Source organism: Ornithorhynchus anatinus, chromosome 8 (assembly GCF_004115215.2).
Source record: "Ornithorhynchus anatinus isolate Pmale09 chromosome 8, mOrnAna1.pri.v4, whole genome shotgun sequence".
NCBI lineage: Eukaryota > Metazoa > Chordata > Mammalia > Monotremata > Ornithorhynchidae > Ornithorhynchus > Ornithorhynchus anatinus.
In genome coordinates, this window is record NC_041735.1 from 15,527,472 (window position 1) to 15,550,569 (window position 23,098).

At 44.2% G+C, this 23,098-nt stretch overlaps 1 protein-coding gene across 1 annotated transcript in view; it reads left to right on the forward strand.

Moving 5' to 3' along the window:
- The first annotated feature begins 866 nt into the window (after nt 1-866).
- The window catches only part of CDH4 (cadherin 4), a 678,282-nt gene continuing 656,050 nt past the window's right edge, over nt 867-23,098 (forward strand). The window contains exons 1-2 of the mRNA XM_029071066.2: nt 867-933; nt 3,540-3,651. Coding sequence (XP_028926899.1) covers nt 877-933; nt 3,540-3,651 — 169 coding nt within the window. The 5' untranslated portion in view covers nt 867-876. The remainder of the gene's footprint in view (nt 934-3,539; nt 3,652-23,098) is intronic.

Genomic DNA, 23,098 nt, shown 5'->3' on the forward strand with positions numbered 1-23,098 from the left:
TAAGCGCTCGGAATGTCCAATTGGGCAACAGATAGAGACCATCCCCGCCCAATGCCTGGCTCACCGTCTAAGCGGGGGAGACAGCAGAGCAAAACAACATCATCAAGATGAATAGAATCATGGAGATAGACACCTCGCTAGCAAAATAGGGGAATAAAGAATATATACAAATATGCACAGTGCTGAGGGGAAGGGGGGAAGAGCAGCGGGATGGGGGGGGGGGCTCAGTCTGGGAAGGCCTCCTGGAGGAGGTGAGCTCTCAGTAGGGCTGGGAAGAGAGTTAGTGAGGAGGGAGGGCATTCCAGGACAGAGGGAGGACGTGGGCCGGGGGTCGATTAGGGGGTGGATTTAAAGGGGCAGGGGGGAAGAGGAGAAGGGGGGTGGGACAGAGGCTTCCCGGGAGGGACGGTCCTTTTTGCCGGAGCTCTCGGCTGCTTCTGCCAGGTGCGGCTGAGGGCGGGAGGGAGAGAGTGGGGTCCCTCCTGGGGTCCCTCCTGGGGTCCCTCCTGGGGGTTTTGGGGGGTCCGGGGCGCGGCTCCTTTAAGGCGGCCCGGGTGGGGGCGGCGCCCCCGGGGCCGGGCTTGAGGGGCGGGGCTTCGCGGAGCTGCACCGACCGCGCTGCACCTGCAGCTCACAAGCGCCTGCAAAACGAGGAGCGGGCGGGCGGCGGGGGCAGGGGCACCGGCGCTTGGGGCTTTTTTTCCTCCCCAAAGGAAGGGCAAAAAAGGGAAAAATAAAGGAGGGAGGAGGCGGGGAGCGGGGCTGCTACGGCCGAGCTCCGGTGGCTGGCTCGGGATAGAGGCGTCGGGAGGGGAGGCGGGGCAACGAGGCGCGGGCGGGCGGGCGGGCGGCGGAGCCCCACGGCAAGCGGGGAAAATGAGCCCGGGCTCCGGGATGGTCCTGGTGGCGCTGTCCTTCTTCGGCTCGCTGACGGTAAGTTTCCTGCCCCGTGGGGGAGCGGCCCCATCGCCCCCGGGCTGTCCTGGGGAGCAGGTGAGACCCCGCGGGGGGCACAGTCCCCCCTCCATCCGCACGCACCGGCCACCCCGACGCGGTTTTCCTCGGCTTGAGCGTGGAGCGGTCTCCCTCTCGCACCCAGATCGCGCACCCTCCCTCCTTGGGCAGTTCCAGCCCTCTGCACGGGAAGGAGCTGGCCCGGGCTGCGCAGGAGGGCTCCAGCTAGCAGATGCCCGCGGGGGGAGGGGGGTGTCTGTGGGTCCGGTGCGGTGTCCTGGGCTGGACCACACACAGCCCACATTCTCCCCCTCGATGCCCGTGGAGGCGAGATGCCAGGCTGGCGCCGCTCCGGCCGGGCCCATGCGGAGCTTCCCAGCCGGAGGAGCGGCGAGGAAGGATGAGAGTGGGTGGGAGGGTCACCCACGGACCCGAAATTCATTCATTCGTGCCATCGTATTGATGGAGCCCCTACTCGGTGCGGAGCACTGTCCTAAGCGCTTGGAATGTAGGATTCGGCAACAGCCCTCCGGGGAAGGGGTGGAGAAGCAAAGAGGCTCCAACTCTGGCACCCCTGCCCCAAGCTGTGTCTAGGTGAGGCAGCGCGGTCCCTGGACTGTGCCCGGTAAATCCATTAAGAGCAGAAATAGGTCGCCGTGGGGCTGACCCTTGAGCCTCCCGCCCCCACTGGATTTTTTTTTTTCCGAGGCAGGTGTAAGGGTTTTAAGTTTGGAGTCTCCTGACTGTGGCGGGGTTTGGAGCTGAGCCGAGTGTAGTTGTGGCGGGTGGCTATTTTTCTCGCCCCGCAATCCCCGTTTTGAAAACGTTCCCTGGAAGACGTCTAAGGAAGGAGTAAGCTTGCCCTTGGCTCTGGTGCTCGAACGGGGTAACGGGGACCGATCCGGGAGCTTGTCACTAAGGTGGGAGGCGTTTGGTCACCTCTGGCCGGTCCTGCCATCCGGTAGCTCGGACGGTTCCTGGCATTAGCCACCGCACTTAGACTGTGATCAGGGTTGACTTCTGTGTGAAAGAGCAGAGTAGGAAGAGAGAGGTTGCAAACGCTATTCGCTAGGGGTTCCCCTCGTTGGGCTCGGGGAGGTAGTTAGGGGTTTTTTTTCCAAATTAAATAAGCAAGTGAAATGAGCCGAAATGCATATTTGTTCAAACCACCGGCTGGGCCTGGTGGTGTTCATTGTAGATTGGGGATATGTCGGATCCACACGACAATCGAGCCAAGGAAGGCGAGCCAAAGAGACAAAACTTTGAGCCGTTGCTCCCTATCTAAAGAGCCCAAGGCTTTCCGAATCGGTCTTGCATCTTCTTATTAGTAAACGGGGCTCGGGGTGGTGCCAGCCCAGCCCGACCACGTTGCCACCCCTCTGGTTTTTCCGCCCCCCGCTTCCCGACTAGATCGGGGACCGGGCATCTCATCCCCGGGCGGGATCGTGCATCTCTTCGCGGAGGCTACGTGCTCTTTCTGCCTACCGAGCTTGTCTGGGAAAGCATCTTCGGGATAGATTTTTTCGGCCATCAGTTTTCCCACTCTTAAGAGTTCACCCATCCCTTTTTTCCCTGAATCCGGGCACCAGGGACTTCTTTAACCCATCGGGGTCCGGTCCCCTGCAGTCTGGCTGGGAAGAGCCGAGCCGCCCCCTTCCCTTCTCCCCTTTTCTTCCCCAGTGTCCCTCGGCGCCGATTGTACTTTCCACGCGCTTAGTACAGTGCTCAGCACCCAGTGAGCGCTCCATAAGTAGGATTCGAATGAATATAGACAGCCCCGAAGAGCGGGCTCCCCTTTTCTTCCCCAATGTCCCTTGGAGCTGATTGTTCTTGCCACGCGCTTAGTACAGTGCTCTGCACCCAGTGAGTGCTCATTAAGTAGGATTCGAATGAATAAAGACAGGCAGTCCTGAAGAGCGGGCCGGCTGAGCTGGGCAAGTGGCCCCGGCCAAAAGTTGAGGGTGAGCCGAGGCAGGCTGTTCTCCCCACCACTCCTGCCCCACCCCTGCCAGAATTTGGGGTGCACATGGAGGGTCCCCCACTTGCCAGTGGCAGTGGGACCTTAAACCCCATACCCCCTGCCCGAGGACCACAGCCCTAGTCCCACTCTGCCTCTGCCCAGCTCACATGCTTCTTCCACTCAGCCAAGCAGCACTCTTGAAACTGTCAACTTTAAACCGACCTCAAGTTCCAAGGAACCAACCTTTCGTCCTGGGCAAAAAATTAACTTTTTTGAAAGTGCCTGCATTGGGTAAAACCCTCCTATTGTTACCCCGTACCCACCCAGCCCTTTCCATTTGGGATCATTATTTTTCCCTTAGGGAGAATTTCGGGATCCGCTCACCTGGGGTCATCTAGCCTTCTTTATTCACCTCTCGGGCTGCACGCTCTGCAGCTCTCCTTTCAACTTTAAGGATCCATACCTTCGTATTAGGCGTTCATCTCATATAAACCCCATCCGTGGAAGACTCTGCCTTTCTGTCTGACCCGCTTCCCGGTATCCAGCTCAGGATTCGCTAGCCTCAGAAACCCCAAGGCCATCGCAGGGCTTATTTTCCTTTTACCTGTTGTTTCTCTGTCCACAGGCCCACAATGGGGATCTTACAGTCAGACCCGTCTGCAAGCCTGGTTTTTCTGAAGACGATTACACGGCATTAGTCTCCCCAAATATTCTGGAAGGGCAGAAGTTACTGAAAGGTAGGGCCTTCAGGATGCTGTATGGAAACTGATTCCACTCACTGGGTGAGGAGGAGGTAGAACTGGGGAGAGGGATGGGAAGGAGAAAGATAAACTGGGGGAAGCTCGCTCAGAAAAGTCAAGCCTTTACTCCTTTGGGAGCAAAGCTCCGAGCTGAGTGATTCGAGGCAATTGAGCAGTGTGTGGTCTACCTGAGAGCCATTTTGAATTGCAGGTGAATAATTCTTAATTCACATAATTTCTGAGGGAGATGAATCATTTCCTGGGCAACAAATTGGAAGCTGGATATAACGACACCCGGATAACGTGTAGAAAAGATTTTTTTTTTTACCAAGTATTTTTATGTATGAAATTCCAGATTTTTAAATTATCCTTCCTTTGAAATGCATGATAAAGCAGACGTTGTTGTTAGAAATGTGGTAAACAAGCCTACAGACATTCTGTTCACAAATGTGGCATTCATTTTCATTACTGCCCTACTGACAACATGAAAACACACATGCAAGAAGAAACTACCAATTAGCTTTATAGTAATTGCAGGATTATAACCACTTTTCTGAAGGTAAACGTTAAAATGTCTTCATAATTTAAATGGCAAAGATTATTCTAGTTATTGATTTCTTTTCCTTTCCAAATCAAAATAATTGAACTTTTTTTTCCATTATAGATGAATGCATTTTGTGACTTCTGTAGGATTAAAAGTGCCCAGTTTCCAACTCCCAATATCTGCCTCTGGTTCTCCAAGTGACAGGAGTTTAGAAGCTATTATGAACCGTAAATGAAGTACCAAGGTTAATGTTCAGTGAAGTACTGCCAAGCAGCTATCCTCTTTTCTCCTCAGTTTTACATCCCAGCTCCCTCCCTAGTGCTTTGTCAATGAAGTGGGAAAACTGCCGTTTGCCAGAGTTGATAACAGCTTCTCTTTAGCATTCATTAGTGGGGCTTTCAGCAAAGTTTGGGGCTTTGTTTCTGGGTGAGGCACCAAGAGAGATGAACCATGCTGCTCTGCTGACATAACCTGTTGATGTCAAAGTCTGCCAACCAGAATTTTTTTTTTTTGAACTGAGCCCAAGGTCTCTTTCTTCTGACTGCTCATGGAAGCATCCAAGATACCTTATGTCATATGCTACTGAAACTCTTGTTGGTGATTCAGAGAATGTAGGTCCTTGGAATAAGTTCTCATATTGAAGCAAATCAGGAAAAAATAACAATAGAGTTCAAATCTAAGTTAATACTATTGACTGAAAAAGTGTGAGTACGGAGACTACTATTGAAATGTTCCAGTGACATCTGTGAATACAAAAGCGGGATGTATCATAGAATTTGATTTTATTGAGATTAAATATATGCTATTCAGACACATGAATTATATTTGTCTTGCACAGTTATGTGCTGTTCTCTAATGTGGAAACTATTAGCTTCATCAACAGATATTTGAGAGCTATCTGTCAGCATGACATGGTACTAAACTGTGTGGGGGCTACTTGATATGAGGAAGAAAGTTTCTGTCCTTGATATTTATGCAATCTGAGAGATGTTTAAACTTTTGCCAACAAATATATATATGCAAACAAGCATGTGAACATAAACACATAGCATTTACATTTATGAGCAAATGTTTGTTTTATTTCATTTAGCAAGTACTTGTTACACATGAATATTCAATTATTGCTTTTTTTGCTTTTTAACTAAGGGAGGACTTATAAAATGGCTCAGGTAACAATGGGGAAGTATTCCTTATCTTCATACTTATAAAGATATAGTGTATAAAGTATTCTATACATTACACAAGCCAACCATTTAAAGCCACCCTAAAATATTTACATTAAAGTTTTACAATGAGTATAGTGTAGAACTACCATCAGTTGGTAGTCCAGGTAACCATCTTGTTTTATAGTATATTCAGCTGATCTTCCTTAAGTTGTGAATTCAAGAGCCTAATGGCTTTGAGATTTTTTGCACTCTACCTTTGTGTATCTGCACACACACACACGCGGACACACACACACACACTCACATACTCACTCTTCCAGAGTATTTAAATCAGAGCAAAGGAGAATTTTGAAAAACACAAGTACATTTTGTGAATGCGCATGTCACAGTTAAAATGCTTATATTATTCTGGGTTTGAATCAAGTTAAACAGGTAATGACTACTCATAATTGTTATGCCAATAGAAATAGTTTAGCCCCAATTTGACAACCAAAGCTTTCACAGTCATTGTTTTATTATAAGTATACCATAAGCTATTAACTACTACTTTGCAGTTCATCTTATTTGCTTGAGTCAGCTCTCTAACATCCTCAAAACCTACAGATTCCAGCAGGAGCTATTTGTTACACAGTAATTAACTTGTTTATGATAAATGGATGGAAGAAATGTCATGGCATTTTGTTTTATGTCTAAATGAAAAGTATTTGCATTCTAAAAATTTCATGCTAATTAGGCTTAAAATAGTTTTCCCCAAAAGAGTAGCAAATACTGTGTATAGGGAATCTTTGCAAATGGAGTAACTATACATGGAAATATGGGGTACTTGGCTGATTTATGGATCTGGCGGATCTTGAAGACCCTTTTCTCCTGGCTTGTTTTAAGAAAGTATTTGACTGTTATCGCAAATAGTATTACTGTTTAATTTAAGGACACAAATTTATAGACAGGTTCACTGATGCATGGTAGTGTCTAAAATAGAATGGTTAAGCCATTTTCCTCAGGCTAAAAATGAACAATCTCAAAGCTGCAGTGGAGCCTCAAACAATTACTATGCGGGTATCTTCTTTGCTTTGTTTAATAATTAATGTTCAACTTAAACTGGTGAGAACAGCCAGCCTGGGGGCTTGGTGCTAAACAACACACTGCCACATAGGAAACAGAGTTCAAGAGTAGCCTTAGGCATTTTTGATTGGTAGAACCCCCCTCTCCTGGAACATTCGCTCCCTGCCACCCAGAGATCTACCAGGTTAGAATTCTTCCCTCCAAACCCACTTTTTCTCTCTCCTTCTTCCCTGCTCTATTTTCTGCACCTCTATGGTCACTCTTTCAGCAATCATTTATATTTTTGTTAGTGTATGTGCATGCAGTATTTCTATTTGTAGTCTCCGTTCTTAACTAATGGCATGATTGTTTGCCAGTGTTCCCCCTTTTGATTTTTAGACTCTGTGAAAACAGGGACCAGGACATACTCTTCTTCTGTACTTCCTCTGAGCTGCTAATAATACAGTGTTCTTCACAAAGTAGGTGTTCATTACTAATACCGTTGCTGCTGCTGATGATAATGATAAACAGAAGTGATGTATTAAAGGGTGTTGTAGATTGAGATGGTGGGAACTGAAAAGCTTTGAGAATAATGATGGCAGAATTGGTTTGGCCAGATAAGGACTGTGCGTAGGGGCAAAACTATGTATGAAAGTTGTTACTGTATATGGGATTACCTTCACGGGGACTTAAATTGCACAGAGAAAGTAGATTGAATTGTGTCGTGTAGGTTTGGGAGTCGCTTGCCTGCTGTCATGTACTTCTGTGGCATCAGAGAGGGATCATTGACGAGAGCTACACTCTGATCTCATTGTGGGCAGAGAAATATGTATGTTTTATAGTTGGGTTGTACTCTCCCGAGTGCTCAATAAATTTGATGGATTGGGTTTTGGGTGAAGAGTGAGAAAGATTCAGGAGAAAAAGTTTAGGCTTCTGTCAAAGATTTGCCTCTATCTGAACTGATCTGAGTACAGAACTAAAACCATGTTTTCGTTTTTTTCGCAGCTCTTCCACAGTTATTGCTGATAATAATTGTAATAGTGATTATAGTATTTGTTAAGCACTTACTATGTGCTAAGCACTGTACTAAGCTCCAGAGTAGATAAAAGATAATCAGGTCCCACGTGGGGCTCACCATCTAAGTGGGAAGGAGAACAGGTATTGAATCCCCATTTGGCAGATTAGGGATTTTAGGCCCGGTGAAGTGACAGACAAATGGTGGACTCTGGATTATAACCCAGGTGCTCTGAGAACAACCTATTTAAGTCAAAGATCAATTTCACTGGATCCACCTGGCTCGACCCACAGGAAAGTGTGGAAGCTTTCCACGTCAGTCAGTCAGCAGTATTTGGAGGCCTACTGGATGTAAAGTATTATACTTGGCACCATGGGAAATTACAAAGGAAGATCAAATTCTGGTTCCTTCTCTCGAAGAGCTTACAGTATATTGGAAAGACAAGAGATAGACGGATTACCCAACATACACTTAGAAATAAAGCTTGAGTTCCCAAGGCATAGTATCTGTGACTCTGACAATTGAAGAATGCAGATAACAAAGATATAAATGGGGACCAGCTGGAGGCAGTCAAATAATTCAGTCAGGTAGAGATGAGGACAATCAGAAGGCTATATGGCTTTGCTATTCACAACAGAGTTATGCTGCAGCTTTTCAATAAGCAATAATCATGTTAATGATGAAGAGCGAGCCATGATGTGTGACCAGAGGGAAAATGCGTGACTATTTAGCCTTAACGTGTTGATGTAAAAAATCTATTTCAGTGGCCAGTGGAAAATTGATTTCAGACATTAAGGTTGAATTAGAAATCAGTTCATTCAAGAACGCCCTCTACCCTGACCTAAAAGCAGAGATAAGTTGAAATCCAGCTTAAACCAAGTCAATGCTGCTGGTTCTCATCTCTGTCTGAACTTCCTTTGGGCTTTTCCTGACCCAAACCAACAAACAGGTCCAGAAGTCACTTAAAAAAAAAAGAAGCACTTAAGAAAATAAACACATGGCTTGATGTGCTTGAGTTTTTTTGGCAATAGGTGGATTTTTAAAATTTCTGAACCTAAAAAGCAATTGATAACATTTCAGGAAGTTTTGATCTATAGACCTAGAACAAAGTAGTCCTTAAATGCAATAAATGGTTGGGTTTATGGAATACTTATCATATTATCCTGTTTATCTTTCACAGAAGGAATCTGTTTGAAAATAGTATAATAAGGACAAAAATGATATACAAAGGGAGATCAGAAAAAATCTAAATTCACTAGATAACACCCTGATAAATTCCAAGGTGACCTTCAGTAATACTGTGATGCTGGGTGAATTTCAACTTTAAGGAAATATCTGAATTTAGCCATTGGCAGATTCTGTGAGTTAAGTTTTTCCTCATATGTTCCTTTTTTAGGGCTTCATAAACATTTTGTGGACTTCCATCTGAAATACATCCTTACTCCAGAGCCGTTGGTTACCTTTTCCATTTCTCTGCTAACACAGGTGCCGCTTCTGCCTTGAACAGAGAAAGATTGGGTGCTTTCATGTCCAGAACAGAGCTCCTTATCTTCCCATCCAAACCTTGTTCATCTGCCCACCCAAACCTTCCCACTAACCCAAACCGACTCTACCATCACTGTAGACAGCTTACAACCGTGTATCCTCAGTATTATCCTTGACTCCTTTCTGACATTCAACCTACATATTCAATCCATCACTACATTCTTTCGGTCCCATCCTCACAACATCGCTAAAATCCGCCCTTCCCTTTTTATCCAAACTGCTACCATGTTACTACAATCACTTATCCTATCCCACCTGCATTACTGCTCCGGCCTCCTTGCTGACCTCCCAGCCTCCTGTCTCTCTCCCCACTCCAGTTCATATTTCACTTTGCTGCCCGGATCAGAAGCAGCGTGGTTCAGTGGAAAGAGCACGGGCTTAGGAGTCAGAGGTCATGGGTTCTAATTCCGGCTCCACTACCTGTCAGCTGTGTGACTTTGGCCAAAACACTTAACTTTTCCGTGCCTCAGTTACCTCATCTGTAAAATGGGGATTAAGACTGTGAGCCTCACGTGGGACAACCTGATTACCCTGTATCTACCCCAGCACTCAGAATAGTGCTCAGCACATAGTAAGCGCTTAACAAATACCAACATTATTATTATTACAAAAATATTCAGGACATGTCACCCTACTCCTCAAAACACTCCGCTGGTTGCCTGTCCACCGCCACATCCAACAACGCCTCACCATTAGCTTTAAAGCACTCTATCACCTTGCTTCCTCCTACCTCATCTCACTTCTTTCTGTCTGCAACCCAGCCCTCACACTTCGCTCCTCTAGGGCTAATCTTCTCACTGTTTCTTGATCTCACCTGTCTCGCTCCCAGCTCCTAGTCCACATCATTCAGTCATAGTTATTGCACACTTACTGTGTGCAGAGCACTGTACTAAGCGCTTGGAAAGTAGAATTTGGCACATCCTGCCTTTGGGCTGGAACAACCTCCTTCCTCAAATCCGACAATTACTTTCCCCTGCTTCAAAGACTTATTGAAGGCAATCTCTTTCAAGAGGCCTTCCTGACTAAGCCCCACTTTTCTTCATCTTTTACTCCCTGGATTGCTCCCTTTGTTCTCTTCTCCCCGCCCCTGCCCCTTCTCAGGATTTACGTAAATATTTGTAATTTTATTTATTTGTATTGATGTCTCTCTCCCTCTCTCTAGACTGTAAGCTCATTGTGGGCAGGGAATGTGACTGTTGTACTCTCTCAAGTGCTTAGTACTGTGCTTTGTGCACAGTAGGTGCTCAATAAATACGATTGAATGAATGAATCTCTATTTGCCAGTAGTACTCCTTGGTGCCACTGTACTTTCTGCTGGTTTTCCTTGAGGCAACACCTCACTCACTAACCCTCTGAAGCTGGTTGTGTTCAGAATGAATGCTAGGTTTATTAGCCATATAAATCGTACTCCTGTCTCAAACATGGGAGCATGGAGCCTGGAATGTTAAAAAAAGAAAATCAAAAATTCAAGCTTTAGTTTCTTTCATTTGACACATCAGTCGTCTAATATTCAAACAGAATGATGAATTTATTTGATTTAACATCATAGTCTTTATGGTGGGGGGAAAAAGGAGCAAGTGAACCCTGTGAAGCCTCAATGACCTCAAGTTGCTGAGTTTTTACATTTCCTTTAAATTTTAGAGATTGTTTTCCTTGGCTTGATTGTATGATACCCTTTATTTTTGTAAAGCTTTTAAGATTTGTAACTCCTTTCAGAAATGGTAATTTTCTAATTATGCCCTGTAGGGACTTTTTTTTGTTGTTACAATGAGTTTTTTGTTAATTTGAAAGGTGTATTTGAAGAAAGGACTACTTTTTAAATCTTTTATTTGATTTGAGTAGTTGTAAACATTAATGGCTAAGATGAAACACTGCCGTGATCAGTTGTGATAATACTAATGAACTGAACTGTCATTAAAGTGAAGACTGCTTTAAAATAATAAAAGTATTTCTTTTAAAGTAGAGTTAGCAAAGGCTAAGACTTGTCAGAACCATTCAGAAGGATGTTTAGATGTATTTTTTCAGGAGGAGATAAAGGGACTTATTTTTAAATATTTGTTCTGACTTTTTTGAAGTCTCAATTCTCCCCCAGTGAATTCTCTTCTCTAAAAATGTAGCCCGTTGGAAATTTTCTACCATCCTGTAAAGTTTTATTGTTCACAGTCTTGGTTTAAAAAAAAATAATTGGTGTCTGCAGTCCTCTGTGCTGGGGAATGGAGCAATTACTTTTTCATATGGACTTGGTCATTAAGACTTGAAGCTTTTGATTGGCTCAGGTTTTTCTTGATGTCCCCTCGATTTTCCTTAGGCTGTTTGTCAGGATGTTGCAACTTTTTTCTTCCCATCCTTCTCAGTGAAAAATACATAATTATCCCTGTCTTGTGTGATTCTCATCAGCCACTTCTATTTATCACCATTTGGCAACAAGAGGAGAAGCAAATGAACTGCAGCGGGTGAGTGTACTGCTGCTTTTTGGCAAGATTATTGTTCAGGGGCCACTTATTGACTTTTCCATTCCTAGGTTAAGGGCTTTACCACAACCATTTGGTCTTATTTTCTCAATTGGAATGCAATCAGAAATGCCTACAACTTTTTTCTTATCTATCAATATTCCTTAGCTCCAAAAAACCTCATGTCCTATTTAGCAAGGCATTCTGGACTTGAGGACCACATTTTGAAATGGTATTTATAAATTTCAATCATTGATCCATCCTGTTCTAGGCTCCTGTTTTATCTGTTGTTTTATCTCTTTGAGAATACTTTGTTGTTGTTCTTTTGGCTGCCTCAATTGAACCTGAAAGTGATAGTTTAATAAACTACATTGAAACACTTCCCTTGAGTGTCTTAGTTGTTCTGTCCCAGCTTGAAGCATGGCAGTTTGTCCAAAACAGATCCAATCAATTAGGTAACACTTTATAAAAAAACTACTGGATGGACACAAAGCTAGGTCAGTGTTGATGAAGGTAGTCATTGACTGATGACTGTTTGGTGACCTGGGAAATGAGTTAGCAAATATGTTTCGGTTCCCAGGGCAGAGATGTCGCTCTCAGAAAATCCACCTTCTTAGTTTCCAACCATTAGGCATGCTTGTTGGCAAGATCTTGGTGTATTCCAAAAGGTGGATTTATCAATTTCGCTTCTCCAGAGTGTGGAGTGAGGATGAAGAAATGTCAGTTCCTCCAGATCTTGTTACTTTTAACTTCGTCTTGTTTGGATTGACTGTATTTTCTTACTGACAGTGTCTCGGATTAGGGAGGATTACAGTAAACCTTTAGAGAGATATAAACATCTTAGGGTCTGAGGAGTGCCACCCCTGGTTTTCTAATAAGAACATGTCTGGTGTGCTAACCCGGAATGGGAATGTTTTACCCTTATCAAAGTTTGCACAATTGCCACTGCAGGTTTAGAGAGGATGTTTTTTTTTTAAAAAAAATACAGTTACTGTTAATAAATGTTATATTTTGCATTTTCAAAATATTCATTTATACATTGGGTGGTTTGTGCCGTTTATATGAAAATGCCCAATGATACAGGTTACAGCCATCCTCCACTAGATTCAACCCGGGATTAAATTCTGTACTGCTTGCCGATTTAACCCATAAAGTCGAATCTAAACACTGCAGGTATATGAACTCCCCCTCTGCCTCCTTTTTCCCTCAGAAAGCACTCCATGCCCTCCTCTATATGCTCCTACTCTTCTTTTCTTAAATGAAAGCTATAGATGCATGTGATGTAACCTCTGCCTGTGACCCTGCCCACCCCTTCCTGCACCTGCTTGTAGCTCCATCTTTCCAGGAAAGAGGAAGAGACCAGGGCAAATGTTTGCCCTCCCTTTTTTCTTTACATTCTCCCCTTGTTATTGACAGTTGGGTATGGGAGGTAGAGTTAGAAGCCGGAAAGGGATAAGAAAAAGATGATCAATAACGCTGAGGGCAGCAGTCATGCATCACAGCCCGAGGCTGTTGCTCTGATTTTGAAAACACAGAGGGAAATATACTGGAGTGTGGGGGTGAGGTAGAGGGACTGGGGAGACCAGAAATGAAAGGACTTAGTTCGGGATGGGGTGGAAGGAGGAATGGTTTTACATAGCAGAAAAGCTGCTCCAAACAGGGAAGTGATAATGGAAGGGTATGGGGAGGGATTTTCAGTATAAATGTTCAATACCTATAGGTCCTGGCTGACACATTGGCATGGGTTGTGCAGTAAAACACAACTATATCTATAGGAAAATATTACATAATATAGACCCACTTTTAAGGAAAATAATATGGATTTTTCTTGGTATGTTCCCGTATGTTAATATTGGGCTTCCGAACTGGAATCTAGTGCCAACAGATTTTCTCACGATAGTGTCCAAACCCCACACTTCACTGTCCCTCCACACTCCTCCACCACCATACGAAACGAACTGCTTGGACAAACTGAGTATCAATGCCAGTGCAGAGTTGGAATTTGAAAATTACATTAACCACACTTTACTGGGTTTATATTTGTTTGAACATATACTGCACTAGGATGCGTTTATTATCCCAGGAGGTATTTACTGTATGTCATAACCAGTGATTTAAGTGGAGCTCAGGTGGTGTGCTGAAATGATTCTGTTTCAATCCCACCCAAACTGCAAATGAGACACTTACTGAGGTAGTATGATATTTTGTAATATAAAGCATGGCACAGAATAATTTCTTTGAAATTAAAATATACTCGGAACATTTGTCTCCATGCATTATCAAATGGAATCCTAACAAGGATTATAGTTGAGATGATAGCATAGCGATAGATTATAAATATTTTGTTAATCTATAGGCCCGTATTATGAAATGATTGCTAAACAGAAGCACAGTGTCACTGGAGAGAGAGAGAGAGAAAAGGCACACTCCCTCTACTGATGAAATGTGGAGCAGCTCACTGAATGAGGATGAAGTGGAAGTACATTTGCAGGCAGAGATGTATTTAGAGAAAATTCATATTCTCTTCCTAAAAATGCTCTACTGTGGAAATCCAGAAAGACATCAATTCCAGGTCTAGATGCTTCACTCGGCATAATTTTTGGTGACCGGTGGCTTAATTTCAATGAAAGGAGAAGGTGTACAGTTGCACGGAAAAAGCAGCTGCTAAACTGGCTTTTAGGAGAAAAGATCCGGCTCTCAAGCATAAGGAGCTTTCGTTGAGATCAGTAGGTGCATTGTACAAAGTGGAGGAAGGAGAATTCTCTTCAAGAAGGTTATTTTGAAATAACCTCTACTGTTTTGGTTTCTATTTGGTAAGAGTGAATTAATCATTTTTCCACAGATGTTAAAAAAACCTGCTTGTGTACCTTCCAGGAAACATTTCATGATAGCAGTATGTAATGGTGATTTGATGAGAATCATCATGGGCCTGGGAGTCAGAAGGACCTGGGTTCTAATTCCGCTCCGCCATTTGTCTGCTCTAAGACCTTAAGCAAATCATTTTACTTCTCTGCTCCTCAGTTACTTCATCTGTAAAATGGAGATTAAACTGAGCCCAGTGTGAGACAGGGACTGTGTCCAACCCACTTACCTTGTATCTACCTCAGCGCTTAGAACAGTGCTTGGCACATAGTAAATGCTTAACAAATACCACAATTATCATCATTTTTATATTATGATCAGTTTGTTTGCAGTACTATTGAAGTGTGTAGCTAAATCATGCTGAAAGTGTAACAAAGTATTTTTCAAGGACAGAACAACCAATTTCACGGGGTACTGCCAAGAGCTTAAAGTAGGGCCCAAATCCTGACCTATCCTATCTGGGTCTCATCCCTGTCCTGGCCTAGCCTTGGTCATCTCAGTGGTGTGGTTCAGAAACACAGCTGGGCCAGATGGATCATGACCTCCCCCCTGGGAAAAGTGAGAAAGCAATGTATAGTACAGAAAGGGTGGCCAGTCACGGCTCTGCTCCTGGATACTCAGAAGCAAGTGACATTGGTGACGTTACACGTGGTGTAATGAGATCATACAAAATATGTGGGAAGACTTCCTCAAAAATCTAGCCTTTCTCTGGGAAATTAATGAGCCCTTTGTCTCCCCATCCATCTTACTCCAAAGACATTGCATTTCCCTGGCAGGTACCGCTAAATCTGGGCACCATTTCTAAGCTGTGGAACTCTAGCAGGAGCCAAGGCAGAGTCTGGGAGCTTAAAATAGAAATACTGAGCAAAAATGGTATCTGGTGCCATATCTGAAAAAGGGCCAGACTAGCTGAAAACTCTTGGCCCCTCTTGATGCAGGGTGACCTCATGGCTAACCATGTTGACTTTGGGAACTTGCAGTACAAGCAAGTACCAGGGACTTTCTCTTCATGCCTACCTACTAACTGTGCCTTATTCTCATCTCACCCCTTGCTCACCCTTCCTTCTTGGTTACAACACCCTTCCCCTTCATTTCTGGCAGACCACTGCTTTCTCTATCTTTACAACCTCTGTGGAATCATAGCTCCCCTAGGATGCCTATCCTGATTGATTTATAATATCTATACTTTATATCCCCTAATTGCCATCTCAGCACTTCTGTACCACTTAAGTACTTGTATTCAGAGATATTTGTTGAGCGCTTACTGTGTGCAGAGCACTGTATTAAACACTTGGGAGAATATATTACAAGAAAGTTGGTAGAGACATTCCCTATTCTAACTTCTGAAACACGTGGGTTCTTACCTTTATACGCTACTATTTGAATGGCACATGGATTCAGTCAACAAATATAGTATTTATTAAGCATACTCTGCACTCAGTGCTTGGGAGGCTGTAACAGAGGTAGGAAACTTGCTCTTTGTCCTTGAGGACCCAACAGTTCAACAGGGGAAACACAGTAAAATCAACTTTCAAATAAGCAGAAGAAATAAAAGGGTACACATATGTACTTGTGATACTGCTTTGGCTAGAGTGGCCAGTTGCCTGGCTTCATACTGGACTTCCAGCTGTTAGCTGGCCTGTGCCATCTGGTTCAGTTATGGGAAACTTTTCTTATATTTTTAGCACCAAATTTCCCTACACTGCGGTTCCTGCCACTGAGTGCCACAGTTCAGATGCTCTGCTAGACTTTACATTGACTCGAGAGGGAATTTACAGAGGCTCTGGAGTTAGGGGATCAGGGGAATTCCTGAAGAAAAATTCTAAGGTCTTATAAAGGCTGGCTCTGGAAAATAACTCCCATGATGTCAATCGGTATTCAGAAAGTGACTGTCCTGATGTTTGGATGCTGCAGTGTCCCTCAGCATAATGTCTAAAATTGGGGCACTATGGATCACTCTTTCCTTGCCAAATCCAGTGTCCTTTACTCCATCCTACTTCTCCTTGACTTCTCAGCTGCTTTCACAACTGTGGACTGCCCCTTTTTCCTGATAACAGTAACCAACCTTGGGTTCACTGATACTGTCCTCTACTCTGTCTCCTTGTCTTTGGCCATTCATTCTGTCTTTCATGGGTTCTTCCTCTGTCTCTCACCCCCTAATTGTGGGTGTGCCTTAAAGTTCACTTCTGAGTCCCCTAAGCAGTAGAGAAGCAGCGTGGCTCAGTGGAAAGAGCACAGTTTTTCGAGTCAGAGATCATAGGTTGGAATCCCAGCTCTGCCACTTGTCAGCTGTGTGACTTTGGGCAAGTCACTTAACTTCTCTGTGCCTCAGTTACCGCATCTGTAAAATGGAGATTAAGACTGTGAGCCCCACGTGGGACAACCTGATTCCCTTGTGTCTACCCCAGCGCTTAGAACAGTGCTCTGCATATAGTAAGTGCTTAACAAATACCAACATTATTATTATTATTATAGTGTAGTGGATAAAGCACAGATCTGAGTCATAAGGTCATGGGTTCTAATCCCAGCTCCACCACTTGTCTGCTGTGAAACCTTGGGCAAGTCACTTTACTGCTCTGTGCCTCAGTTACCTCATCTGTAAAATGGGGATTGAGACTGTGAGCCCCACATGGGACAGGGACTGTGTAGAGCCCAGTCTATTTGTATCGTATCCACCCCAGTGCTTAATTCAGTGCCTGGCACATAATAAGCACTTAGCAAATACCGTAGACATTATTACTATTCTCCATCTACACCCACTGCCTTGGAGAACTCTTTCGCTTCCATAGTATCAACCATCAAACCATCGCCCCTGCCCTCCTCCCTTCCTTAACTTCTATTTTTAACCACTCAATCTCCAAGGGCTCCTTCCCCTCTGCCTTCAAACATGCCCACGTCTCCCCCATCCTAAAAAAACCCGCTCTTGACCCCACTTCCCCCGTTATCGTCCTATCTCCCTACTACCCTTCCTTTCCAAAATCTTAGAACGAGTCGTCTACAATCGATGCCTAGAATTCCTTAACTCCCATTCTCTCCTAGACCCCCTCCAATCTGGCTTCCGTCCCCTCCACTCTACCGAGACTGCTCTCTCTAAGGTCACCCATGACCTCCTTCTTGCCAAATCCAATGGCTCCTACTCCATTCTGATCCTCCTTGACCTCTCTGCTGCCTTTGACACTGTCGACCATCCCCTCCTCCTCCATACCTTATCTCACCTTGGCTTCACGGACTCTGTCCTCTCCTGGTTCTCCTCTTACCTCTCTGGCCGATCATTCTCGGTCTCCTACGCTGGAGCCTCCTCCCCCTCCCATCCTTTAACTGTTGGAGTTCCTCAAGGGTCAGTTCCTGGCCCTCTTCTGTTCTCCATTTACACTCACTCCCTCGGTGAACTCATCCGCTCTCACGGCTTTGACTACCATCTCTACGCAGATGACACGCAGATCTACATCTCCGCCCCTGTCCTCTCCCCCTCCCTTCAGGCTCGCATCTCCTCCTGCCTCCGGGACGTCTCCACCTGGATGTCGGCCCGCCACCTAAAACTCAACATGAACAAGACTGAGCTCCTCATCTTCCCTCCCAAGCCCGGTCCGCTCCCAGACTTCTCCGTCACCGTGGATGGCACGACCATCCTTCCCGTCCCGCAGGCCCGCGATCTCGGTGTCATCCTTGACTCGTCCCTCTCGTTCACCCCACACATCCTATCCGTTACCAAGACCTGCCGGTTTCACCTCTACAATATCGCCAAGATCCGCCCTTTCCTCTCCACCCAAACGGCTACCTTACTATTACGGGCTCTCGTTATATCCCGGCTAGACTACTGTGTCAGCCTTCTCTCTGACCTCCCTTCCTCCTCTCTCGCCCCGCTCCGGTCTATTCTTCACTCCGCTGCCCGGCTCATCTTCCTGCAGAAACGATCTGGGCATGTCACTCCCCTTCTTAAACAACTCCAGTGGTTGCCTATCGACCTCCGCTCCAAACAAAAACTCCTCACTCTTGGCTTCAAGGCTCTCCATCACCTTGCCCCTTCCTACCTCTCCTCCCTTCTCTCTTTCTACCGCCCACCCCGCACGCTCCGCTCCTCTGCCGCCCACCTCCTCGCCGTGCCTCGGTCTCGCCTATCCCGCCGTCGACCCCTGGGTCACGTCCTCCCGCGGTCCTGGAACGCCCTCCCTCCTCACCTCCGCCAAACTGATTCTCTTTCCCTCTTCAAAACCTTACTTAAAAATCACCTCCTCCAAGAGGCCTTCCCAGACTGAGCTCCTCTTCCCCCTCTACTCCCTCTGCCATCCCCCCTTTACCTCTCCGCAGCTAAAGCCTCATTTTCCCCTTTTCCCTCTGCTCCTCCACCTCTCCCTTCCCATCCCCACAGCACTGTACCCGTCCGCTCAACTGTATATATTTTCGTTACCCTATTTATTTTGTTAATGAATTGTACATCGCCTTGATTCTATTTAGTTGCCATTGTTTTTACGAGATGTTCTTCCCCTTGACGCTGTTTAGTGCCATTGTTCTTGTCTGTCCGTCTCCCCCGATTAGACTGTAAGCCCGTCAAACGGCAGGGACTGTCTCTATCTGTTGCCGACTTGTTCATCCCAAGCGCTTAGTACAGTGCTCTGCACATAGTAAGCGCTCAATAAATACTATTGAATGAATGAATAGTATCAACTACCATCTCTATGTGGCTGATTTCCCAAATCTACATCTCATATTTTTTCCTGTCAGCAGGACATCTCTCTACTTGGATGTCCCAGTGACACCTCACACTTAGCACGTCTAAAACAAATCCTCATCTTCTGACCCAAACTGTGACCTCTCCCTGTCATTGTAGGCAGACCATCTCCTCCCCATTCCACCAGCTTGTAACCTGGGCATTTTCCACCACGTATCTATTTCAGCCTTCATATTCACTCTGTCACCAAATCATATCAGTCTTACCTTCACAATATTGCTAAAATCTGCTCTTTCCTCTCCATCCAAACTGCTATTATGCTGATCCAAGCATTTTTCCTATTCTGTCTTGAGCCACCTTGCTGACCTCCCTGCCCCTGGTCTCTCTCCACTCCAGTCCTGTACTTTACTTTGCTGCCTGTATCATTTTTGTAAGAAAACATTCAGTCCATGTTTTCTCCACTCTTCAAGAAACCTCTTACCATTGGCTCTAAAGCTGTCAATCACCTTGCCCCCTGCTATATTAACTCACTAATATCTCCTTACCATTGGCTCTAAATCCCTCAATCACCTTGCCCCCTGCTATATTAACTCACTAATATCCTAATATAACTCAGCATTCTTGGCTCCTCTAATGCCAACGTACTCACTATTCCTTGATCTTGTCTACCTTGCAACTGACCTCTCATCTGTGTCCTTCTTCTGGCCAAGGACTCACTTCTCCTTCTTATTCAACAGTCACTAGCCCCACCTTCAAAGCCTTATTAAAATCACATCTCCTCCAAGAAAGCTTCATTTCCTCTAATTCCCTCTCCTGACTGTCACCCTTAAACTTGATATTCACTCCACCCTCAGTCCCACAGAACTCATGTATATGTCTGTAATTTATTTAGTGTCTGTCTCCCCCTATAGACTGTAAGCTCCTTGCGGTCAGGGAATGTGTCTACAACTCTGGATTTTCCCAAGTGTGCACTAGGCTGCTCTGGACACAGATAGTGCTCAATAAATGCAATTGATATTGACTCATTGAGTTACACTTCCTTTTGAGTGGCAGGTCAAAGTATGTCAGCAAAGACAGACCTATGCAGGGCTATTAGTTCATAGGAATCTAAGATCCAGCAGACTTTATGAGCAAGCAAATGCTAGAAACTTAAATGCATTCTTATCTGGTTTGGATAGGGGCATCTGGTATCATTTTTTTAAAAATAGCATTAAAATCCTGGACAGCTTAGCTAAAATGAAAGACAGAATTAAATAGGGACTTAGCTAAAGCCATCTGAGAGAAGAATGTTTTATCTCTAAGGAAAGTGAGGTCTAAGTCTTTGGAAACTACTTTTTTTAAGTACCTGGTTCATACTGAGGGAATCCTAAAGCTGGCAAGCAGAAATTTAAGGGTATGGCTTTTATATTCCATATGATGAAAGAGGCATACTCTCAAAGTCACTGAATTGACTGTGATTCTGGGAAAATTAATCATTTTACAAAAATAATTTGTTGACTTCTGTAATACGTTTCACCTTGCAGTGAATATTATTTGATGGTGTTCAGGTTTGTTCTGTTATCAACCTTCCCCTTGTATTTTTAGTGTTTGTTTTTTAAGCTGGCCACAGGGAGAGCTGGTCTGACGTGGTCCAAATGGGGACCTTCAATAGCTCTTCCTTTCACATGCTTCCAATGTGGAAGCCTCTTGGAGGAGACACGATATAAGAGAGGCTTTGAAGATGGAGAGAGTTGTCTGACATATATGAAAGAGGAGGTAGTTTAAGGCAGGAGGAAGGGTGTGAGCATGATGTCTGAGAGGAAAAAATGAGGAAGGGTGTGTGCAAAGTGTCTGAGGGAAAAGAGATGAGACTAAGGTATAGTAAGAAACATCTTGAGAAGTGCTTAAGAGTGAACATAGCCACTTCAAAGAACAGTGCATTTGATTTAAAAGATCAGGCCAGTATATAGCCTTTCTCTTAAAGTACACTTTTCCACTGCAAGATCAATATCTTTCAACTTCTGATTGCAAATGTAAGATGGGATGCTTCTTGATTTGGCTTATCCATATATGCCAAAGAGGAACTTCTCTGAAGAGAAGTGTGTTTCCGTCAGTCTATGGTTTGAGTTAATAGATTTTTAGTGGGCTCTTGATTCCTTTTGAATTGTGTGTGTGGTTAGATCTTAGACAATAGGTATATGTAAAAAAAAAAAAGGAATAATAAAGGATGAAGTGATGTATCCTTTTCCACAGGCTCTGAGAACTTAGAAGATAGGAATTTCCCCTGCCAAACCCTCTCCCCCCCGCCCCAAAAAAATAGCATGCAGTATTCAAGAACCAAAAAAGATATTCACTTGAATTATCTAATTCCTGCATATATGAGGAAAAAACCTTTTATTAGTGAAGTATTAAAGGCTATGAAATTGTGGTCAAATGACATAAAGATGGAACCTATGTTCAGAAAAAAATATTTCAAAATGGAGGAATGCTAGACTTTGATTGCTCTAAAGAGAGATATGTCAGTGTAGGGATTGAAACTGAAATAATGTTACACTTTTCCATGGGAAAAATGAAGTTATATGCTTGAAAGGTTAAGAGCTGGTAAACATCAATTTTGTACACTTGGGGTTAAAGAAAAATAGCTGAGAAGACAGCAATGTCATGCTGGCAAGCATACATCATCCGTAGAAAGCCATTGGTGTGTGTGTGTGGGGGGTCCTTACTTTTTTTTAAAAAAACTGAAGTGTTCAGAGTCAGGCTTGTGTGTTTCATGCTGTTAGGATGGGGAGAAAAGTTATTGAGAATAGAAAAGGCAAAAAAATGGGTGATTGGAGGTGCAGGGGGTTATTTTGGTTTTACTATTACCTATTTACATGATTTTTTAGCACTAAAAATTCACACTGCTGAATCCCAAGGGGAACATCCTCTTGGGTAAGGTTGAAGTAATTATATGGGCAGTGAAGAGTATATAGGAAATAAAAGCTATGGTGTAATTGAAATCTATTTTGGAGCACAAACTGTGAAATTTAGGGCAACTATTATACATATAGCAACAATTTTGTGATAAATATTTGTAATGTATAAATATTGTAATGATCTGGGCACTTGTACTGATTTTTGAAGGGGCCTAGGAACGTATGAGATCTTGAGGAAGAGGGAAGAAAAACAGGTATAGCAGTGCTTCCTTGGGGAAAAGAGGCTTTCTTTCCAGTTCCTGTTAATCCAACACCTGAACTCTGACTTCCATCCAAGGGTAACGTCCAATATATTGCTGTTGATGAGACATGGATCATCACTGAAAATATTGAGATAGCCCATAAAAAAAAATGGAGTCTCTTTTTTAACCAAGGCTGTATTTTAAAATACTTCACACCCTATGGTATAGAAAATCTGATTTAAATGAATATTTAATTCATTTGATAGTGAAAGTAGAGGTGGAATAGTATAAAGACATTTGTTCAAACCATACGGGAAGCCACTGGTGGGTTGGTTAGATAAGAATCCCAATGTTCCAATGACGAGGCCTTTCTTTCGTGCAAGTTACTAGCTGACATCAGAGTATGCTGTACTGTAATGTTCTTTTTTGCATGTAAATAGCAAAATGCATGAGCCCAAAGAATTAGTTGCACCCAGCTTTGAGAGTATAGCCTATGGATTTTCATTTTCTTGCTTTTTTGTTCTACTGTCCTCTACTGACAACAGTGCTCCTTCGTAACTGATAGGAGGCTGGTTTCTGCTTCTGTCATTGCTGATTCAGCACAAGGGGGAACAGGCAGGCTGTCTTTCTAATTTCTTTGTGCGCTGGATTAAATTACTCTGAGGCTAGATTTCAGACATGGGCCATAGTTTTGCAGTTCTATAAAATGGTCTTCCCTGGCTTGTAGACCCTAGGCATATTCATCTACCTGTTTATAATACAGGATGAGAAGCAGCATGGCTCAGTGGAAAGAGCATGGGCTTTGGAGTCAGAGGTCATGGGTTCGAGTCCCAGCTCTGCCACTAGTCAGCTGTGTGACTGTGGGCAAGTCACTTAACTTCTCTGTGCCTCAGTTACCTCATCTGTAAAATGGGGATTAAGACTGTGAGCCCCACGTGGGACAACCTGATTCCCCTGTGTCTACCCCAGCGCTTAGAACAGTGCTCTGCACATAGTAAACGCTTAACAAATACCAA